Source organism: Chinchilla lanigera, unplaced genomic scaffold (genome assembly GCF_000276665.1).
Source record: "Chinchilla lanigera isolate Chin_1 unplaced genomic scaffold, ChiLan1.0 scaffold00028, whole genome shotgun sequence".
NCBI classification, from domain to species: domain Eukaryota; kingdom Metazoa; phylum Chordata; class Mammalia; order Rodentia; family Chinchillidae; genus Chinchilla; species Chinchilla lanigera.
In genome coordinates this window covers 16,482,035-16,501,434 of record NW_004955429.1, presented here as the reverse complement: position 1 = coordinate 16,501,434, position 19,400 = coordinate 16,482,035, and the positions used below count along the sequence as shown (strand labels likewise).

At 60.4% G+C, this 19,400-nt stretch overlaps 1 protein-coding gene across 2 annotated transcripts in view; it reads left to right on the top strand.

Moving 5' to 3' along the window:
• Plxna1 (plexin A1) overlaps positions 1-18,614 on the top strand; it is a 40,158-nt gene extending 21,544 nt beyond the window's left edge. The window contains exons 15-31 of one of the 2 annotated variants that reach the window (XM_013515479.1): positions 70-237; positions 443-536; positions 763-1,002; positions 1,131-1,274; positions 1,617-1,851; positions 4,162-4,304; positions 4,971-5,227; positions 5,417-5,483; positions 11,371-11,517; positions 11,621-11,780; positions 12,272-12,375; positions 12,655-12,751; positions 12,990-13,195; positions 13,339-13,508; positions 14,081-14,293; positions 14,368-14,518; positions 15,391-18,614. In XM_013515479.1, the coding sequence (XP_013370933.1) occupies positions 70-237; positions 443-536; positions 763-1,002; positions 1,131-1,274; positions 1,617-1,851; positions 4,162-4,304; positions 4,971-5,227; positions 5,417-5,483; positions 11,371-11,517; positions 11,621-11,780; positions 12,272-12,375; positions 12,655-12,751; positions 12,990-13,195; positions 13,339-13,508; positions 14,081-14,293; positions 14,368-14,518; positions 15,391-15,486 (2,692 nt within the window). In that variant the 3' untranslated portion in view covers positions 15,487-18,614. The remainder of the gene's footprint in view (positions 1-69; positions 238-442; positions 537-762; positions 1,003-1,130; positions 1,275-1,616; positions 1,852-4,161; positions 4,305-4,970; positions 5,228-5,416; positions 5,484-11,370; positions 11,518-11,620; positions 11,781-12,271; positions 12,376-12,654; positions 12,752-12,989; positions 13,196-13,338; positions 13,509-14,080; positions 14,294-14,367; positions 14,519-15,390) is intronic. The other variant, XM_013515480.1, reaches the window with a different exon arrangement.
• Positions 18,615-19,400: the final 786 nt, after the last annotated feature.

Genomic DNA, 19,400 nt, shown 5'->3' with positions numbered 1-19,400 from the left:
GATGCTAGCTCACCATGGCGGTGCCCTGCTGGCCTCCGGATGCCACCTCACTGTGCCCTGGGCCCCCAGGAGGAACTCCCGGGAGATCCGGTGCCTGACGCCCCCTGGGCAGAGCCCGGGCAGTGCCCCTATCCTCATTAACATCAACCGCGCCCAGCTCGCCAACCCTGACGTGAAATACAACTACACGGAGGACCCCACCATCCTCAAGATCGAGCCAGAGTGGAGCATCAACAGGTGGGCAGCGCCGCCCCTTCCCTGTCCCTGTCCCCGCTGCTGGCCGGGAGCTCTTCGCCTGGGAGCCCCTCCACTGGGTGCCTGCTGGCGGCTCCCTACTGGCTTTGGCCCTGCTGGCAGCTCTGGGGAGGGACTCTGGGCTGTGTGCCTGTCACCTCCTGTGTGCTGGCTGGAGCATGGAACGATGACTCCTCATGCCTTCTAGCGGTGGGACCCTCCTCACCGTCACGGGCACCAATCTGGCCACTGTCCGCGAGCCCCGAATCCGAGCCAAGTATGGAGGTGTCGAGCGAGAAAATGTGAGTCTGCACCTGTGCCCATCTGGGGCGCACGTGGCACGTGGGCCTTCCTTGCTTGTGCCAGCCCGGGCTGTGCGTGGAGTCTGGGCCGTCCCTTCCTGAGCCCTCATGGGGACGCCTCGGGGACGCACCCTTGGTGCTGGCACTCCCAGGCTGCAGTTCTGTCGTGGGTGTGCTGCCTGCCCCTCTGAAGCACTGGCCCCGTGTCCCTGTGCTGTGTTCCCAGAGCTGCATGGTGTACAACGACACCACTATGGTGTGCCGGGCGCCGTCTGTGGACAATCCTACGCGCACGCCGCCAGAGCTGGGGGAGCGGCCGGACGAGCTGGGCTTCATCATGGACAACGTGCGTGCCCTGCTGGTGCTCAACTCCTCCTCCTTCGTCTACTACCCCGACCCCGTGCTGGAGCCGCTCAGCCCCACTGGCCTCCTGGAGCTCAAGCCCAGTTCCCCGCTCATCCTCAAGGTGGGCTCGGCCCCCGGGCGTCCTGCAGAGTGCGTGGCAGAGCTGAGCAGGGCGGACGGGCTGGTGCAGGGTGCAGTCCAGAGAAGGGACGCTCAGCGCGGCTGTCCCACTCACTGCCACCTCCGCAGGGCCGGAACCTCCTGCCACCTGCGCCCGGCAACTCTAGGCTCAACTACACGGTGCTCATCGGCTCCACGCCGTGCATCCTCACTGTATCGGAGACGCAGCTGCTGTGCGAGTCACCCAACCTCACGGGGCAGCACAAGGTCACGGTGCGTCCACCGTTCTGCCCGCCTGGACAGGGCAGGGCTTGGAAGTCGGCTCCAGCCCCAGTCCCCTGGGCCCTCCTGTCCCAACCGGGGCAACCCCAGTACTGACTGAGCCCCAGATGTGCCCATGGCCTCCTCCCACCCCCACTGCCCACCTGCTGAGTCCCTGCTCAGCTGCGTGCTCCCCTGGGTCTCAGTGTCCCCATGTTGCCAGCCACTCTGGGCCCCTGCTGGTGGGACATCACCCCTAAGCAGGTGCCATCTGGGGTTCAGGGACCTTGGCCTGTGGTCCTTGGGTTCTAAGATGGGCACGGGCAGCTTCTGAGCCCCCTCCACCACCTGCAGGTGCGTGCAGGTGGCTTTGAGTTCTCACCGGGCGTGCTGCAAGTGTACTCGGACAGCCTGCTGACGCTGCCCGCCATCGTGGGCATCGGTGGGGGCGGGGGCCTGCTGCTGCTGGTCATCGTGGCCGTGCTCATCGCCTACAAGCGCAAGTCCCGTGACGCTGACCGCACCCTCAAGCGGCTGCAGCTCCAGATGGACAACCTGGAGTCCCGTGTGGCCCTCGAGTGCAAGGAAGGTCAGTCGGAGTGGCACTCAGGGCCCACCGGGCAGCTGACATTTGTCTGTAGCCTGGCCTACCTGCTGGCTGGTGCCCTGCAGTGCTCAGCCTAGTGCCCAGGAGGTGAGTCGGGGCCTGGCAGAGCAGATTCCACCTCACAGCTACATTGGGTCATGCGACCTCCTGTGCCTTGGTCTCCTCATCTGCTGGGTGAGTGCAGTGGCAGCACCCATGTCTCTGGGATGAGGATGGACAGGGCGGGGTCTGTAGGATGCTGGAACTTACGTACCCATGCTGCCTGGGTTGCTCCTGTCTGCAGCCTGGGAAGGTCCCCCTCACCCCCAGGTCTCAGCCTACACTGCCTTTTGTCCTTGAGCTGGCTATGCCGTGCTCCTAAGATGGGCAGTGTGTCCATCCCAACCCTTGAGTATGAGTAGCAGACATTGGCTCCTGAGGGGGCAGCCTGGGGCTTCTATGCAGGGCATGTGTAAGGCGCAGTAGCCAGCCTCCTATGTGGCCCCTCCCTGGACATGTGCTTGGCTTGGGTAACAGCGTGGCAGAGAGCAAGAGCCCAGCAGCCTGAGGCCCACTCGCTGAGCTCCCCCTGATGGCTATCCCTGGCCTCACAGCTCCCCTTCCTTGGGCCTGGGCCCCCAAAGCTTTTACCAGAGAGTTAGACCCCAGCATCCAGTGGCGTATGGGCCAGGGTGGTGGATCCCAAGCCTGCATGGACCATAGCTGTGCTGGCTGAGGGCTAGGAAAGGGTGGAAGGAATGGCTAGGATGGGAACGCAGCTAGAACAGGACCCTGTGTAGGATGCAGCAGGGTCCCCCACCCAGGACCACCCATCTCTGCCCAGCGTGTCACAGGGAAGCCCGCATGCCCGTGGTTGAACACTCCCCCCAGCACAGCCTGGCCTTGTGACCTTCAGCTTGCAGACCGTGGGCTGTGGGTGTGACGACTGGGATGTGCAGGGCCCCTTGCTGAGCCCCCGGGTCCTGGTGTCTTCAGAGGCCCTGGGCTGTGGCAGCACCTGCTGGGTGGGGCTGGCTCTGCAGCAGGGAGCTGGGCTGCCCTCTGGGGTGTGGTGGTATATTGGCCTGGGTCCCCTAGGCACTGGGCCAGCCCCATGTACCCCTCCTTCCTGTCGGCCTCTTGACCACTGCACAGAAGTCATGGTTGTGAGGAAGAATGGAATGGTCTTGGTGACTGACGTTTGTAGGACATCCCCCAGTGCTGTGCAGGGCATGTGCAGGTGATCACTGGGAGATGCTTGCAGCTCTGGAGGCGACACTGGGCCGGCACTTGCAGCACTCCAGTGTGGGGTCTTTAGCAGCTTTGGCAGGTCCTGGATACTGCGACAGAATGTCCAGTCATTCTCAGAGGGGGAGTTGAGATAGGATCTCACTACATAGCCAGGGTTGCCCTTGAACTCACTGTATAGCCCTCTCTGGCCTTGAACTCACAGCAGTCCTTCTGCCTCAGCCTCCCAGGTGCTGGGATTATAGGCGAGTGTCGCATGCCCGGTGGGACTTGGCTAGTCTTAAAACTTGAGACCTACATCCTAGGAGCACCCCCCTGACCCAAGTGGCCCCCTGCTTAGGGAGGGGGCAGTTGTGGCGGGACAGGGTGCAGGTGTGTGGGGGCTGGGCGCAAGGCGGGCCCTGGGCTCCCTTGGATCTTGTTGTGGAAGACGAGTGTCCACAGAGGCTTCTTTGGAGCTGCCAGGTGGAGATCAGCAGACACCTGGCAGGCAGTAGTGCCAGGAGATGAAGGCCTGGCTTCTAATTAAAGCCCCACCATCCCTGGAGCTGCCTGCTCTTCTGGCTCTGGATCAGATAGCGCACCCCAACGGCTGTGCATAGCTCACAGCTCGGGAATGCTCTGCGGGCCTTGGGCCTGCCCGCCTTTGTTCCTGAGAGACAGAGCTGGCGGAGCACAGGGTGACTGTTGAGGGGCCTGGGGCCTAAGATGCTCAGGGGGCAGGTGTCAGTGTGGGCTGCTGGGAGCCTAGGGTCACCCTGAAGCCATTGGCCCCGGGACATCTGCTGCACACCACCCGGCCCTGGCCTCGCCCTTCCCTGGAGTGGTGAGGGCTGGAGCCCATGGCTGCCCTCTCCGGGTGTCGGGGAGCCAGGAGGTCTTGCGGCCGGCAGCCCTGGTGCTGCTCTGCTCTTGCTTGGTGAATCCCAGGACTGCCCAGCAAGGCAGAGGATTTTTATCGTGTTAGGACTGGAGAATTGTGGCACAGGGAGGCACTGTGGTGGACCCTGGCCCTGATGGTAGGAGGAAGGGGCAGGGCTGCTCTGACACCTTGCCTGGCCACAGCCTTTGCAGAGCTGCAGACGGACATCCACGAGCTGACCAATGATCTGGACGGTGCGGGCATCCCGTTCCTTGACTACCGCACCTATGCCATGCGGGTGCTCTTCCCCGGGATCGAGGACCACCCTGTGCTCAAGGAGATGGAGGTGTGTTCGCTGGCTGCACCCTAAGCTCAGAGGGTACAGTCCAGCTATGCAGGGGACAGTCCAGCTCCTTCGGGCTCGGGGCCCAGCCTAGCTGTTGGAAGGCAGGGGCTGAACGTTCAGGGGCACCCTGAGGCCTGAGGCTGAGGCAGGGCCCTGCGTGGTGTGGCTCCTCTCCCTCACAAGCCTTCTCCAACCTGGGCTTACTGCTCGCTGGCCTAGGCCCCTGAAGCTTCCAGACATGGCCTTGGTAGCGAGCTCACTGCCCTGTTACAGGCAGTGCCAGCCTGACCAGAGTCTGCTCTGTCCACTGGTGGGAGCAGATGCAGATTCAGCCCTCAGCTGGGCTGTGCTGTCAACGTCTGAGTGCCCAGGCTGCAGGCCCTGAGTACCACGAGGAAGTGGTCCCGAGCACTCAGGCCCCATTTGCAGGCCAGGAGCGCCCCCGCCTCTGTGCTCCACTTTCTTACCCATCCCATGCTGGGGGCCCGTGTCCTCTCTGGACTTCATTCCCCATCCAGGGGGTGGGGCGGGGTTCTGTGTGGAGCATTGCCTTGAGAGCAGGGAGGCTGAGGATGCTGTCCTGGCACCCAGCGGTGACCTGGGATAGGGGGCTGACCTGCCGTGGCTCTGTGGCAGCAGAGCATGAGCAGGCACGTGCTCACCCAGGTGCAGGCCAACGTGGAGAAGTCACTGACGCTGTTCGGGCAGCTGCTGACCAAGAAGCACTTCCTGCTCACCTTCATCCGCACACTGGAGGCCCAGCGCAGCTTCTCCATGCGGGACCGTGGCAACGTGGCCTCGCTCATCATGACGGCTCTGCAGGGTGAGATGGAGTACGCCACAGGTGTGCTCAAGCAGCTGCTGTCCGACCTCATTGAGAAGAACCTCGAGAGCAAGAACCACCCCAAGCTGCTGCTGCGCCGGTGAGCCTGCCTGCTGGGGTCCTGCCCCACAACCTCCAGAGCGGCCAGTGCCCGCTCCACCTCCGCCACTGTAGGACGGGGGTGGATGTGGCGGGTGGTGGATGTGGCGGGTGGTGGATGTGGCGGGTGGGGATGTGGACAGCGGGGACTGTGCCACCTGCTTGTGGCACACTGTTCTTCCTCCCCCAGCACTGAGTCAGTGGCCGAGAAGATGCTGACCAACTGGTTCACCTTCCTCCTGTACAAGTTCCTTAAGGTAGGCTGGGCTGGCAGAGGGGGCTCCTGAGGGTAGGGGTCAGTTGGCATGCAGGAAGGGAGGCTGGAGAGAGAGTGGAGCAGGGCACCCTAGGGAGGTGCTGAGGAAGTGGCTGCAGTTGGGGTGCAGCCCGGGCAGGAGCACCCCAAGACATACATCTGCCCCACCCTGCATGAATGTCCCTCCTGCCCATCTCTTGCCCAGCCCACAGAGGGTGCAAAGCCAGCGGCTGAGCTGGACTTCGAACACAGGCACCACGCCCAAGGGAGGCAGGGCCTGGGCAGGTGCCTCAAAGGCTCAGGGCTGATCTAGGGTTCCTCAGGGCGCTGTGCACTGCCCATTGTGGAGCGCGGTGCTGCACCGGGCTTCCCCAGACCCTGGTAGGTGGGCGCCAGCATTCTTTAGGAGAGGCTGTGGCTTGTGTACACACTCTGTGGGTTGGAGTTGTTGAATTGGCTGCACGTTAGATATTGGGACACAGAGACTCTGGCATCTGGCTTTCTTCAAAAAGCTGGAAGGCATGGCAAAGGGGCCCTGCATGGAGCATGCCTTGTGGCCCCGTTGATGCTCTGCAGTGTAGGTGACCGGCAGTGGAGCCAGCGGTCAGGAGCAGGTACTGGTGGCCACCTGAACTGAGGATCCCTGCCTCACAGAATCCTGGGACTTGGGACGTCCGTCCTGCCTCTGGGGGATGCTGCTGCAGCCTTAGCCAGCTGGCAGCCTCAGAGGTGACAGTGACCAGCTCACGGATGTGTGCAGGAGTGCAGTCCGTGCAGGGCATCTGCTCGCTGGGAGTAGATGATGGAGGTGCATGCACTGCGTGGGCTAGAGTGAGCAGGGGGCAGGTGGGGGGGTGTCATAGGTCCTGGAGAGGTGACACACGTGGGTGTGTGTTATGTAGTGGTCCGTGGCACACGGTGAGTGCCCAGGAAATGGTAGTGCTGTTACCGGGCAGAACTGCTCAGATAGCTCACAGGTGGGTGCTTCCTGTCAATGTAGGCCAGCTCGTAAAGAGATGTAATTCATCTCTGTGCTCACTGAGTTGGGTTCCATAAACCCAAAAGGCAGTGAGGATGCAGCTGAAAGCCACAGCCAGGGCGAGCCAGGCCAAACCACCTTCTGACCTCACCAGATCCCAGGTCCACACTCGAGGGACAGGGTGCAACACAGCACAGCTGGCCCGAGACCCCCATGGGGGCTGTATTCAGTCACCAGCCAGTGGTGGGCTAGGGCTATGACCTCAGGAAAGCTGGCTGATTCTCACCCGGAGGGGCCCTGAGCCTGGCCTGGCCCTGAGCCCATCCACACCTCTGGCTCCTGACCTTTGCCACAAACTTTTTTTAAAGATAGGCTATTATTTAGAGACCTTCTAGGCTCCTAGTGAAGTCGAGCCTGAAGTACAGAGATGGCTCCTGTGCGGGGATCGCCCGCGTACCAATAGTGGGCCAGCTTAGGAGTTTCGGATCTACGCTGGCGCAAACAGGAAGTGTGGTTGGTAGCAACTGTGTGCAGGAGTTTGAGTGTGGTCCTACCACGTGACGTGAAGATGGTTCTGTCCCGTGAGGCTGGGCAGGCAGTGAGTTGCAGTCCACAGCTGTGAGGTCAGACAGCACGATGCTGTCCCGTGACACTCAGCAGAAGGGGAGCGCGTGATCGTTTGCTTTCTTCGGTGTGTGTGGGGTACTGGGCATCGAACCAAGCGCCTTTGCACTGAGCTATATTCCGAGACGTTTTTACATTTTAAGACATTGTCTTTAGTAAGACAATGGTTGATCCTCCTGCTTCAGCCTCCCAGGTGTGCACTACCACCTTTGGCTTGTTCTAAGGAAGAGTATTTATGGTAAAATACACGAGAGACTCACCACCTTCCCACCGTTTTTAAATGCACAGTTCCACAGCGTCAAGTGCATCCGTAGTACCGTCCATCTGCAGAATCAGTTTCTAAAACTGAATCTGTTTGCATTGGACCCCAGCTCCTTGTCCCTGCCCTCTGCCCCGGCAGCCCCTTCTGCTTTCCACCTGCTTTGTGCTCTCACTATAGGGACCCGTGTAGGTGCAGCTGTCACATGTGTGTCTTCTGTGACAGGTGCGTGTCACTCGGCACAGAGTGAAAGCACCCACTGCCACGTCCATCAGCAAAGTGTGCACCACACAGCAGTTACCCACTGTCGCCTGCAGCCTGGGGGTGTTCAGTGGAAGCCTAGAAATAAACGATGCATGGGTTTTAAATTGTGTGCTGCTCTGAGCGGTGGGGTGGACTTGCATGCCATCCGTCCTGGAATGTGAGCCGTCCCTTTGTCCCGGGCACGTGCTGCCCACCACTGGTCACTTAGTTCCCGTCCTGGTGACCGGGTAGTTGGGTCACAGTATCACACGCTGGGGCGCAGGTGACCCTGTTTCACCTGATACAGGCGCAGGGCAGTGAGGCTGGCACTTCAGATGTGTCTGCGAGAGGCTGTAAAGTGCACCCATTAGGCGCAGGTTCCTGAGGTCACAAGGAAAGGAAGGAGACAAACGCTGAGGTTGCTGAGATATGTGTCAGGGCAGGTCTTCTGTCCACGCAATGGGAGGAAGGAGAAAGAAATTTATTCTGGATTTGCCATCGCACCTCAAACTAAAATTACAGCTATAGCGCGTGGTGGGTGCTTAGATGGAAAAGGCACTACGTTTGTGGGCACAGGACCTGAGCAGAAAGTGTCCCCCCGAACAGGTCCCCTGAACCACTTACTGCACCCACAGCAGGGTGCTTACACTGGGTCCAGAAAAGGCTTGGACTGTGTAGGGGGGAGTGTGGGGTCTCAGGTTTCGTACTGTCTGTGGGTTCAGGCAGGTGCTCTGGGGGTCTGGGCATGTGTTTTATTCCCATATAACATAAATGTATGTATTTCCTGCCTTAATGAAAAACAGCAAGAGGATCAAGAAATAGATGGATCAGGGAGGGAGGGAAAGGAAAGGGGATGGAGGAGGGATCGAGGGGTTATGTACACGCACCAGCTGTACAAGGAGTGTAGCCGTTATGTACCACACGCACGTACTGATTGGTAAACTAAAATTTAAAGCAACAGGAAGGAACTTCAGGCTGTGACACGAATGAACTGTGAGGTCACATACTGTTTTTAAAACCCCCCAAATGTTTGGTTCCTTGCTGTCCTTAGAAACAAAACTTTCCTAGAGAGGTGACCCATGGCTGCGGTGCATGTCCTTTCACTCTGGTTTCTGAACTAAAGCAACTATTGAGAGAGAGAGAGAGGGAGGGAGGGAGTAAATATTAAAGTAGGATCTCATGCATTGCCCACACTGGTCCCTGGCTAAAGGGATCCTCCTGCCCCAGCCTCCTAAGCAGCGGGGATGGCCTGCAGGCTGAGATAGGAGTGCGCTGATGCCTGTAGTTACAATGGTTTCATGAAGCCAAGACTGCAGATGAAACGCCACTGCCAGCCTGAGTGGCTTTTAACATAAGAAACCCTGGCGTCGGGCCCTTATCCTCCTGCGGGTCCAACACTGTTCGGACACTGTGTTCATCTCCTACCCACCCCTTGACCAGAGTGTCAGACCCACCTTTTGCAGGTGTTTGTCATTTGTGTAAGGTTCTGAGGTCTGGGTGGTGCATGGTTGACTTCCCTGTCACACAGTGATGGTGTCGGGAGAGTGGAACCTTGCCCACAGCAACCAGCGCCCCAGCTGGCTTCTGGCACGGTGGTCTTGGCTTGCTGAGTGCGGGGACAAGGGGTTTCCGGGAGAAGAGTGCGGACCCACACGTTCACTTCCTTTGTGACGTGTGAAAGCATGCCCCAGGTCAGGTCTCGGCTCCTGGCCTGGGCTGGTGCTGGCTGTGTCCGTCGCCTGCACCTTTGCCAGTTTGATAAGTGCGCGTCGGTAGTTGATTGCTTTAGTTGGAGTTTCTTTTAGCAAAGTGAGCATCTTCGCATATGCTTAATCAGCCCCTTTTTTCTTTGAAGCAAAGTTTGCACTTTTTTTAATCCTTTGCACATTTCTGTGGGGTTATTTCTTTAAAATAGCAGTTTTTCAAAAAGTCCCCCCTTTCATTTTTATGGCCCCTGTGATAGCTAAGAAATGATGTTTACCTACGTGTGGTCCGAGGTGTAGGGATCCATCTTGCTTTTCCCACCACATGGAGAAGCACTTACCCTACCAGCATTTATTGAAATGCCCTTACCTGGATTATCTTACTGCATGAAAAGTGCCATTTTAATATTTTGATTTATTTTTTGTGGTACTGGGGATTGAACCCAGGGCTTTTGCATTGAACTACATCCCCAACTCCCTGCTTTATTCATTTTACTTATTTTTATTTTTTGAGTTTTGAGGCATGGTCTCATTAAATTGCCCAGGTAGGACTTGAACTTGTCATCCTGCCTCAGCCTCCCAAAGTGCAGGGGGTTTAGGTGTACACCACCACTCACAGCAAAAGCAGTGCTTTTTCTTAGGCAGTTTCTGCTTGTTCTCAGCTCGGGCTTGGAGGAAGCTGAGTTCTGCCTCCTTCCCCTCATTGTACCAGAAACTGAGGCCCTGAGAGGGAAGGTGAGTCTTCGGAGGCCTAGGGTTCTGGGCCTCCCTCCTCCCTGGCCTCTGGGGAATCTCTGATGGCTCCAGAGGCTGTAGCCTGGTTCAGGAAGAAACAGTCTGGCTGGGCCTATGTCTTTCGTGAGAACCCCCAGCTTTTATAGGAGGGCTACTGGGGTCAGATGGACCTGGATTTGAATACCAACTTCATCCACCATGTGACCTTGGGGCAGTGACCTCCCTCCACCTACCTTAAGAAATCTAGCTGTACACCTTTCGCCTTCTGCAGAGTCCAGGCCTGGGAGTCCTTTTGTCCCTGGGTACTCTGTGTCAGATGCATTTCCAAGAAGCGCCCCTATGGATGGCCGCCCCTCCCCTCCTCCCTCTCCGCTGACTTAATGAAGCCAAGTTTGCAAATGAAACGTAATTTCAGAGACAGGCATGTTGTTGGAAGGTCTCGGGATGATCTGCGCTTGCGGCCGTTCCTTAGCAGCTGTCTCTTTAATTACTGCAGATGCTAACGAGGTGCCCGGAGCATCTGGTTACAGGGCCGGAGCTGCCTGTCTACCAGGCCCGGATGGGAGGCGGGCCCTCAACCTGCCAATGACACGGCAGGCGGAGGTGTCGGAGGTCAGGGGCAGCCTGTGAGGGCTGCAGGACCTGGCTGAGCGCTGCCTGCTGGCCCTTTGGACTTCGCTGTGCCGACGTGAACCTCCTCGTTCATTCTGTTCAGTTGGCGATGTCAACTGATCCCTGCCCTGCTCCCTGCTGGGCACTGGATCTCCATGTCTGTAGATGAGCCCAAAGGCCCTCAGGCAGCAATGTGAAGGACCCAGAAGGGCCATGGACTGGTCACTGGGATAGGAGGTGGCCTTGTTGGCAGTGGTGTGGGTTCCAGGGGCCTAGATCAGGGCAGAGCCAGGGCAGACCACACCAAGCGCCCAGGCTGCCCCATTGTCCTTGAGGCCTGGACTGTGGACTGCTGTGTCCTGGTGCTGGTGCTGCCTGCTGTGTCTTGGGCCCATGGCTCTGCCCTGTGAGGGTGCTGAGAGCATGCTCTTGAGTGACTCGAGGCTGTGGCCGGGGGTGGCCTCAGGGCGACATGGACCCTTCACTCCTGCCCAGCTGCATCCTCTCCACACGCCTGTGTCTCCAGGCCATGGCTTATTTGGGGTCTGACATTCACATTTGAGGGGCCCTGATTCTGCTTGCGTCTCTTCCTGGTCACTCTCCCTTGAGCCCTGGCACAGAGGCACGCTGGCCTCCTATGAGCTGGCATGAGTTGCTGTCCGTCCTTGCTGGGAGGGCCGTGGGCCATGGGAGCCTGGGCTTCTGGCCGTTCCTCACGCCCCTGGCCCCACAGGAGTGCGCGGGGGAGCCGCTCTTCATGCTGTACTGCGCCATCAAGCAGCAGATGGAGAAGGGCCCCATCGACGCCATCACAGGCGAGGCGCGCTACTCCCTGAGCGAGGACAAGCTCATCCGGCAGCAGATCGACTACAAGACGCTGGTGAGCACGGCAGGGCCTCGTGTCCCGGGCCTGTCCCCTGTCCCACCCCCAGCCAGCGAGGCTGAGCGGTGGGGGCTGATGCTGCCGCTCCCCACCCCCACAGACCCTGAACTGCGTGAACCCCGAGAATGAGAACGCGCCTGAGGTGCCGGTGAAGGGGCTGAACTGTGACACCGTGACACAGGTCAAGGAGAAGCTGCTGGATGCTGTGTACAAGGGGGTGCCCTACTCCCAGCGGCCCAAGGCTGGGGACATGGACCTCGGTGAGCAGAGCGGCTGTCGCTGGGCTGGGCTTCTGAGCAGGGCGCCGTGTGTGCCGAGGCATGCCGGGCGGGGCCCATCCGGGGTGCAGGGCTGAGTTAGGTGGGGAGCTAGGCAGGGCTCAGTGCCTGCTGGTCTGGTCTGTGGGAAGCCCCAGGGGAAGGGGCACTGGAGCTGGGCTCTCTGGCCAGGACAGAGGCTTTGGGATGGGAGCCACACGGGCCTGAGGGAGGGTGTGGCGAGGGGCTAGGGCTCTGGGGTCCTGCAGCGGTTGTGGCTTGACGGATTGGGATCAGGGCCAGCGTGACGGGCTCAGGCTCCTGGCTGAGGAGTGGGGCCTGGAGCTCATTAGTTGGGACTTGCCCTGGGGCCGAGCCAGGGGTTGGGGCCGCCTAGTGTCCCCGGTGTCCCCCACCTTTTGGGGGGCCACAGGCAGGTGACAGGAGGGAACGAGGCCCTGCGGCCCCGCTCTCCAGTGCCCTCCTCCCTACAGAGTGGCGCCAGGGCCGCATGGCGCGCATCATCCTGCAGGACGAGGACGTCACTACCAAGATTGATAACGACTGGAAGAGGCTGAACACGCTGGCCCACTACCAGGTAACCTGCCTCCCTCAGCACAGAGCGTCACCGGCGCTGGTGTCGGGACTGCTGGCGAGGAGACACTCCAGCCTGGGGCTGGCAGCAGATGGCAAGGAGGGGGCAGAGGTCCTGGTGTGCCGTCCTGGGCCCCCCTGGGCACTGTTCCAGCAGCCTGGCTCGGCGGTGAGGTGACCCACCTCCGGGCTTGGGGCAGCGGTGTCACTCAGGCCCTTAGGGTGGGCAGGGTGTCTCTGTAGCATCCTGTGGAGTCATTGTGTCCCCACGCTCTGCCTGCAGGTGACAGATGGGTCATCAGTGGCACTGGTGCCCAAGCAAACGTCTGCCTACAACATTTCCAACTCCTCCACCTTCACCAAGTCCCTCAGCAGATACGGTGAGGGGCTGGGCAGGGGCACGGGTGGCCCTGGGCCTGGGCAGAATCCAAGACTCAGGGGCACTGGCATTCTGGAGGCTTGCCGTGCCCCGTGCCATGTGTCTACCCTGTAATGCTGCCTTCTGGCCTCCTCAGCTGTCCCCAGCAGCCCGGGGAGGTGGGTGCAGGTCCCCGGGGTTCAGATGAAACAGGCCTGGATGCAGCCGTGCAGGTGCGGACACAGGCCACCCACTGACAGGTCCGGGTCCCACAGAGAGCATGCTGCGTACGGCCAGCAGCCCTGACAGCTTGCGCTCACGCACGCCCATGATCACACCCGACCTGGAGAGCGGCACCAAGCTGTGGCACTTGGTGAAGAACCATGACCACCTGGACCAGCGTGAGGGGGACCGAGGCAGCAAGATGGTCTCGGAGATCTACCTGACCCGGCTGCTGGCCACCAAGGTAGGCGGCAGGCACGTGGGGATGGCATGGCCCCATCTGAGTGTGCCACCCTGCTGGGAGCTGGGAACAGGCCTTCTCGGGTGCCCCAGCGGCTGCTGGTGGCTGGCGAAGCCCTGGAGCCTTGCACCCTTACCTGCCCTCAGGGCACACTGCAGAAGTTTGTGGATGACCTGTTTGAGACCATCTTCAGCACAGCACACCGAGGCTCAGCCCTGCCACTGGCCATCAAGTACATGTTTGACTTCCTGGATGAGCAGGCAGACAAGCACCAGATCCATGATGCTGATGTGCGCCACACCTGGAAGAGCAACTGGTAAGTGCTGGGCGTGGAGGGTGTCCCTCTCAGAGGAGCAGTACCTCTCAGTCAACCCCACCTGGGACAGTCCTGCCTACGGAGGGTTCCAGACCAAGCCATCCAGGGTGGTGGCCACCAGTTACATATGGCCTTTGAGCACTTAACATGCCTGGGTGACCAGGGACCTCAACTTTCAGCTTCATTTGGTGGCCTGTATTGGCCATCTCTGTGGTGATGGTGTGGGCCTAGGGCTAGGGACTCCATAGCACTGCGTCCTTGGGCCCAGAGCTGAGTATGGGTCCCTGCACAGCATGCGGGCCAGGAGCCAGGGCAGTGTGCGGCCCAGGTCTGTGCGTCCTGCCCGCTGTGACGCATGTGACAGCACACACCCTGAGCGCGGGAGTGATGTGTGTGAGAGGCAGCAGGCGGCAGGGCACTGTCCCCACCCTGGGGCCTGCTTCCATCAGATGGCGTCGCACTATTTTTGGAAGCCAGGATCAGGAGGCCGTGGGCTGGAAGCCTGACCCTCCAGTTCAGAGGGACAGTGAGGCCTGAGGGTGGCAGCTGAGCCCCGGCCTGCGTGTCCACAGCCTGCCCCTGCGCTTCTGGGTGAACGTGATCAAGAACCCGCAGTTCGTGTTCGACATCCACAAGAACAGCATCACAGATGCCTGCCTGTCCGTGGTGGCCCAGACGTTCATGGACTCCTGCTCCACATCGGAGCACAAGCTGGGCAAGGACTCGCCCTCCAACAAGCTGCTCTATGCCAAGGACATCCCCAACTACAAGAGCTGGGTGGAGAGGTACAGTGCAGGCACAGGGAGGGCCTGGGGGTACAGGCGGGGCGGGGCCCTCACTTCCGTCTGGCCACCTGCAGGTACTATGCCGACATCGCCAAGATGCCCGCGATCAGTGACCAGGACATGAGCGCCTACCTGGCCGAGCAGTCACGGCTGCATCTGAGCCAGTTCAACAGCATGAGCGCCCTGCATGAGATCTACTCCTATATCACCAAGTACAAGGATGAGGTGAGCCGCGTGCAGGCAAGAGGGGTGGCTGCCTCTCCCGTCTCCAGCATTACCTGTGACAGGCCTCGCAGGGCTGGAGGTGGGGGACGTCTCCAGGGTGGGTGCGTCCTTCCCTGCTTTCCGCTGACTTTGGGGGAGGGTGTGAAGCCTCCCGGTTTCTACACACAAGACAGCCGGCTCCTGGGCTGTGTTTGGGGTCCATGGGCTGTGGGCAGGGCAGCTGCAGTCTGTTCCAAGGCACTGAGGCCAGAGTAGCCTGGGTGGCCATCTGCAGGAGGCCCAGGGGATGGTTAGGCTGCCCTCGGAGGGAACCCTTTCTGGGTGTGCAGGCTTTGGGGCACTTGGCCTACTTCCCCAAGCCAGTCAGGGACCCAGACACTCAGAAGCAGAGGGCCAGGCTGCCTGCTGTGGTCAGAACTGGCGAGGCCAGGTGGCTTAAGGGTGGTACCGGTGAGAGGACAGATCACCAGCTGGAGATGAGGAGGCTGCAGGAGATGCTGGTCTGAGGTCCATATCTTCAGGTTCGAGGGCAGTAGAGCTCCAGCCACCCCATCTGATATGGAGATCACTGCTCAGCAGAGGGGTTTTCAGGCCAAGGCTAGCGGGCAGCAGCCGGGAGACAGGGGCAGAAGAGAGGACACAGTGTGGGGAGTGTCCCAGGTAGCAGCCAGGGTGGAGGAGAAAGACCAGCTGGGGTCCCGGTGAGCAGAGGAGCCCTGTGCTCCATGTACAGTGCAGAGAAGGCCAAGAGGGAGGGGACAGCAGTGTGGCCGCGTGTGGAAGGGCCCTATGTCACGCACCCCTGGTGACTCGGGGGGCTCTTGCTGGGCCCCCTCTGAGCCCTGCCCCCACCCCCTCTCCCGCACCTGTAGATCTTGGGGGCTCTGGAGAAGGACGAGCAGGCAAGGCGGCAGCGGCTGCGCAGCAAACTGGAGCAGGTAGTGGACACGATGGCCCTGAGCAGCTGAGCCCCAGCCAGTGACCGCCCAGCAGGAGGCAAAGCCAGAGGGCTGCAGAATGGGGACCCCTGGAAACAGCTGCGCCCACCGTGCGGAGAACTAGGAGGTGCTCGGGGCTGCACACGGCCATCATCCTCCCGGCCTCCCTTCCTGGGCCCTCACGGCATGGCCAGGCGTTTATCAGTGTGGGTATGATGGCACCTGCTTGGCCACCTCTGCCCAGGGACCTTTGCTGCCTGCGAGAGCTGCCGGGGGCCTTCACAGGAGTGGAAGGGGCCTCCACAGGGTGAGGCCAGGGCCAGAGCCCCCCCATGAGGGGCAGGAGCCTGCCTGTCTCTCGGAGGCAGGGCGCAGGGCTGGGGTCAGTGGTCCCGTCCTCCTCGGCGGCTGCCAGCGGACCAAGTCTGAGGATCGGGGCCCAGCTGGCAGCTGGTGGGAGGGGCACGCCTGGGGTCGGTGAGATGAGCCAAAGCCATCTTGCCTTCCATGTCCAGCACCCTACACTTGCTGCCCCCTCACCATCCTCAGATTCACCGCGTGCTCTGCGCGGCCAAGGCCGGAGCGCCACGTCTACCTGCCTGGGAGGCTCTGTCCCCTCCTATGGAGGGAACGCCCATGGCTCCGAGGGACTCGCGGACGGATGGACAGACAGACCCCTCTGTCCTCAGGGCTGTGCCTCTGGGAGCCGCCGGGCCTGGGGCTCCAGCCACAGAGCGCATGTTCCCGTTATTTATTCCCCTCTCCTCTTGCTCCTGCGCAGTGGCCTGAAGGTGGGCTGAGCCCCCCACCACGGAGCCCTTGCCTCTGCCCCTTCCCGCCATGGCTTCCACTTGGGCCCTTCCTGAGCAGCAGGACACTGGGGACTTTGTTTTTAAAGGGAAACAGGAAATCCCGCTGCTCTCTGCCTGGGTGGTGAGGGCAGAATGCTTGGGCCCTGCTGGCCTGGACAGCTTGGGCTGCGACGACGGGCAGGGACTGAGGGCCTGGTGTCAGCTGCCACCCCCTTGTCCCAGCGGGCAAGAGAACAAGTTTTTAACGGAACCTTGTACATATATATGTATGTGTGTGTATATATATATGTGGCTCTGGCCTCATCTCCAGCCCCAGTGGGGTACTGTACAGTTACAAAAGGAGAAGTCCGAAAAACAATGTAGAAGAAAGCTCAGGTGGTGGGAGAGCATTACCAGGTGGCAGGGAGAGAGTGGCTGGGTTTCTGGGGCCGGAGCCTCGCCCCAAAGCCTGGCCGCCTCCGCCCGGCACCCCACGCTTGCTGTGGACAAAGGATTCGAGAGCCCCAACCTGCTGCCAGCCCCTGAGAGCTTCTGGGGTGCGTAGGGCCTGTGGATTTGCATGATCGTGCTAGCGTTTAGTCTGAGTTGATCTTTTTCAAACTGCAAGTGTTGAATCTAGAGGTGGTTAGACCCTTTTTTACTGTTTTGTTTTTTTTTTTAAATTAATCAGTCACTTGTATAAGCATACAAGCAGCCCCCTTTTCGAATTCACTTTTTCGATGGTACTAAAGATTCTAACGGACTTTAAGGGACAGCTAACTGTGGCCAGCCCCAGCCCCAGTGCGGAGGGCAGCACGCCCTGCACCTGTGGGCTGCCAGCCCTGGGGTTCCCTCAACCCCAGCCGTGTGAGCCAGTTGGGGCTCCTGGGAGGTCAGGTCAGGAGCCGTTCCCTGGTGAGGGGGTCGGTGTGTAGTTGGTGAACTTCTGACTCAGGGAGCTCTTCCACCCCATGGGGCGCCGAGGGTTCTGGGCACCCCATCTCAGCCGCCTCCAGCCCTGCCAGCCCCCCAATGGCCAGAGCTGAGGCTGGCCGGGCTGGAGCTGTAGCCCTTACGTCCTCCAGGATTCCTTCCCTTATGTACCCTGTCCATTCTCATGCCGTCTGGCCGTGCCTCAGTTTCCCCTGAAGTCTTCCCTGGACACTGGCTTCAAGTGGAAGCCCACAGTTCTTCCAGTCCCGCCTGGGCCGTGTAGGCCCTTCAGCTCCCACACACCTCCAGTGCAGTCCCAGCCCTGCTCTTCCCCAGGCCTCCGGGCACTCGCGCCCCACTCAGTCCAGCTGGGCGGCCTCACCCACATGGGCAGCATCTGTGGGCAGCAGGAGGGTGCGGCCACCCAGCCCTGCCTGGCCTGACTTCTGTGGGGGGCCCTGGCCACGGCCAAGCTCGTGGCGTCTGCTCGCAAGCACTTTAGCAAATCTGTTTACACACACGACGATCCAGCTAATTCTAAGCATGCTGTGTCAGAGGATAGCGGGTCTCCCTCGAGTGTCTGCGGAGCCCATGCCGCCTGCCAGGTCCTGGGCTTAGGCCCTCATTTCCTCTTGTCAGTAGTCCCCACGGTCCCCAATGTGTAGCACCCTAGGGGCTGGACTAAACACCCCATGGTCACCTCCTGCTGGCCCCTGCTGGGTGCTGCCAACTCCAGGGTGGCCTAGGGGCCGGGTTGGAGCCCATCGTGTGCTGGGGGGTGAGATGTCAGGAGCACCTCTGCTCCGCAGGCTGGCTTGGGCTCTGCTGGAATTGCTACGCACCATGGCCCTGCTTCTCCCAGCCGCTCCACCCCTCCTAACACTAGGCTCCCTTCCCTGACCCAGCCTCTGGGTTCGAGGCCGCCAGTACCTCCAGCTGGCCCTGCACCACCCAGCCACCTGCCTGTTCTCCCTTGGCCAGGGGGCCACAGTGGGTGGTGTGGGAGAGGGGCCTGGGTGCCCCCGGATGCACAGCATGAAGCGCCAGGGGTGGCCAGGACCCAGCCCTTGCCCCTGCGGTCCCCTTGCCAAGGGCCCTGCCCCTGTGTGTCCCTCCCAGCCCGGATCTGATAGCTCACTCGTTGGTGCTATACAAGCTAGAATAGATATATTTAGAGAGAGAGAAAGATATTTTTAAGACAAAGCCCACAATTAGCTGTCCTTTAATGCCGCAGAGCCCCCACCCAAAAGAAGAACGGTCACTTGTACGGGCTGAGCCCCCAGCCCTCAGCGCTGTCTCTAGAAGCAGGGCCGCTGACTGGCGCTCCGCCCGCAGTTGTGTAAATATACGGCAATTTCCTATTTTACTGTTCTTCAGATTTAGTACTTGTAAATAAACACACACATTAAGGAGAGATTAAACATTTTTGCTAAAGCTCCTGGCTCTGGCTTTTCTTGCTGGGAGGTGTCTGGAGCCTAGGACTGACTCCTGTTAGCTGGTTGGGTAGCTACAGCAGTGTGACAGAGCCACACTCAGGACAGCTTGGGAGGGACGCTGCTGGGGCTCCTGCAGGAGCAGTGGGTTGGGTTACACCACAGGTGGTGGCCCTAGCACCTGAGAACTTACTCAGGTGTCAACACTCGGGAGCCTGAAGCAGGAGGATCACTGCGAGTTTGAGGCCAGTCTGGGCTACATACAATACTGTCTCAAAACAACAAAACAGCAAGCAGGGCCCTGGCCCTGTGGCCACAAGTGGTCCAGTGCCCCAAGGGCAGGGGGTGGGTCTCTGGGATGGGGTGCTCAGCCCTGCTGACGCAGCACAGTCCTCAACTGAGACTAAAAGACATCCACGCCCAGCCCCACGGGAGATACCCTGGGTGACTCATACCCTAGGCAGGTCGTGCGCCCCACCTCGGAGCCTGGTCCCCAGCTGGTCACGGTGGGGCAGGAATCCCGGGCCCTTGTTAAGTGCAGGTTCTGAGTCTTGGGCCCCTGCCATGGACGGGAACACTGTCTCATCCTGGGGGCACTGTGGAATAGGCCAGGCAGCTGAGGAACCTTCAAAGGAGAGGCGAGCCTTTCCAGCAAGCCCTGCCTGCTCCCGCAGAGGAGAATGTGCTGGGGCAGCCTCTGCGGGTGCAGAGCTCTGGTCTGCACCCGGTCTCCAGCTCGTTTCATCACTGCATCCCTGGGTGGCCACACCTATCCCAGGGGCTAGGG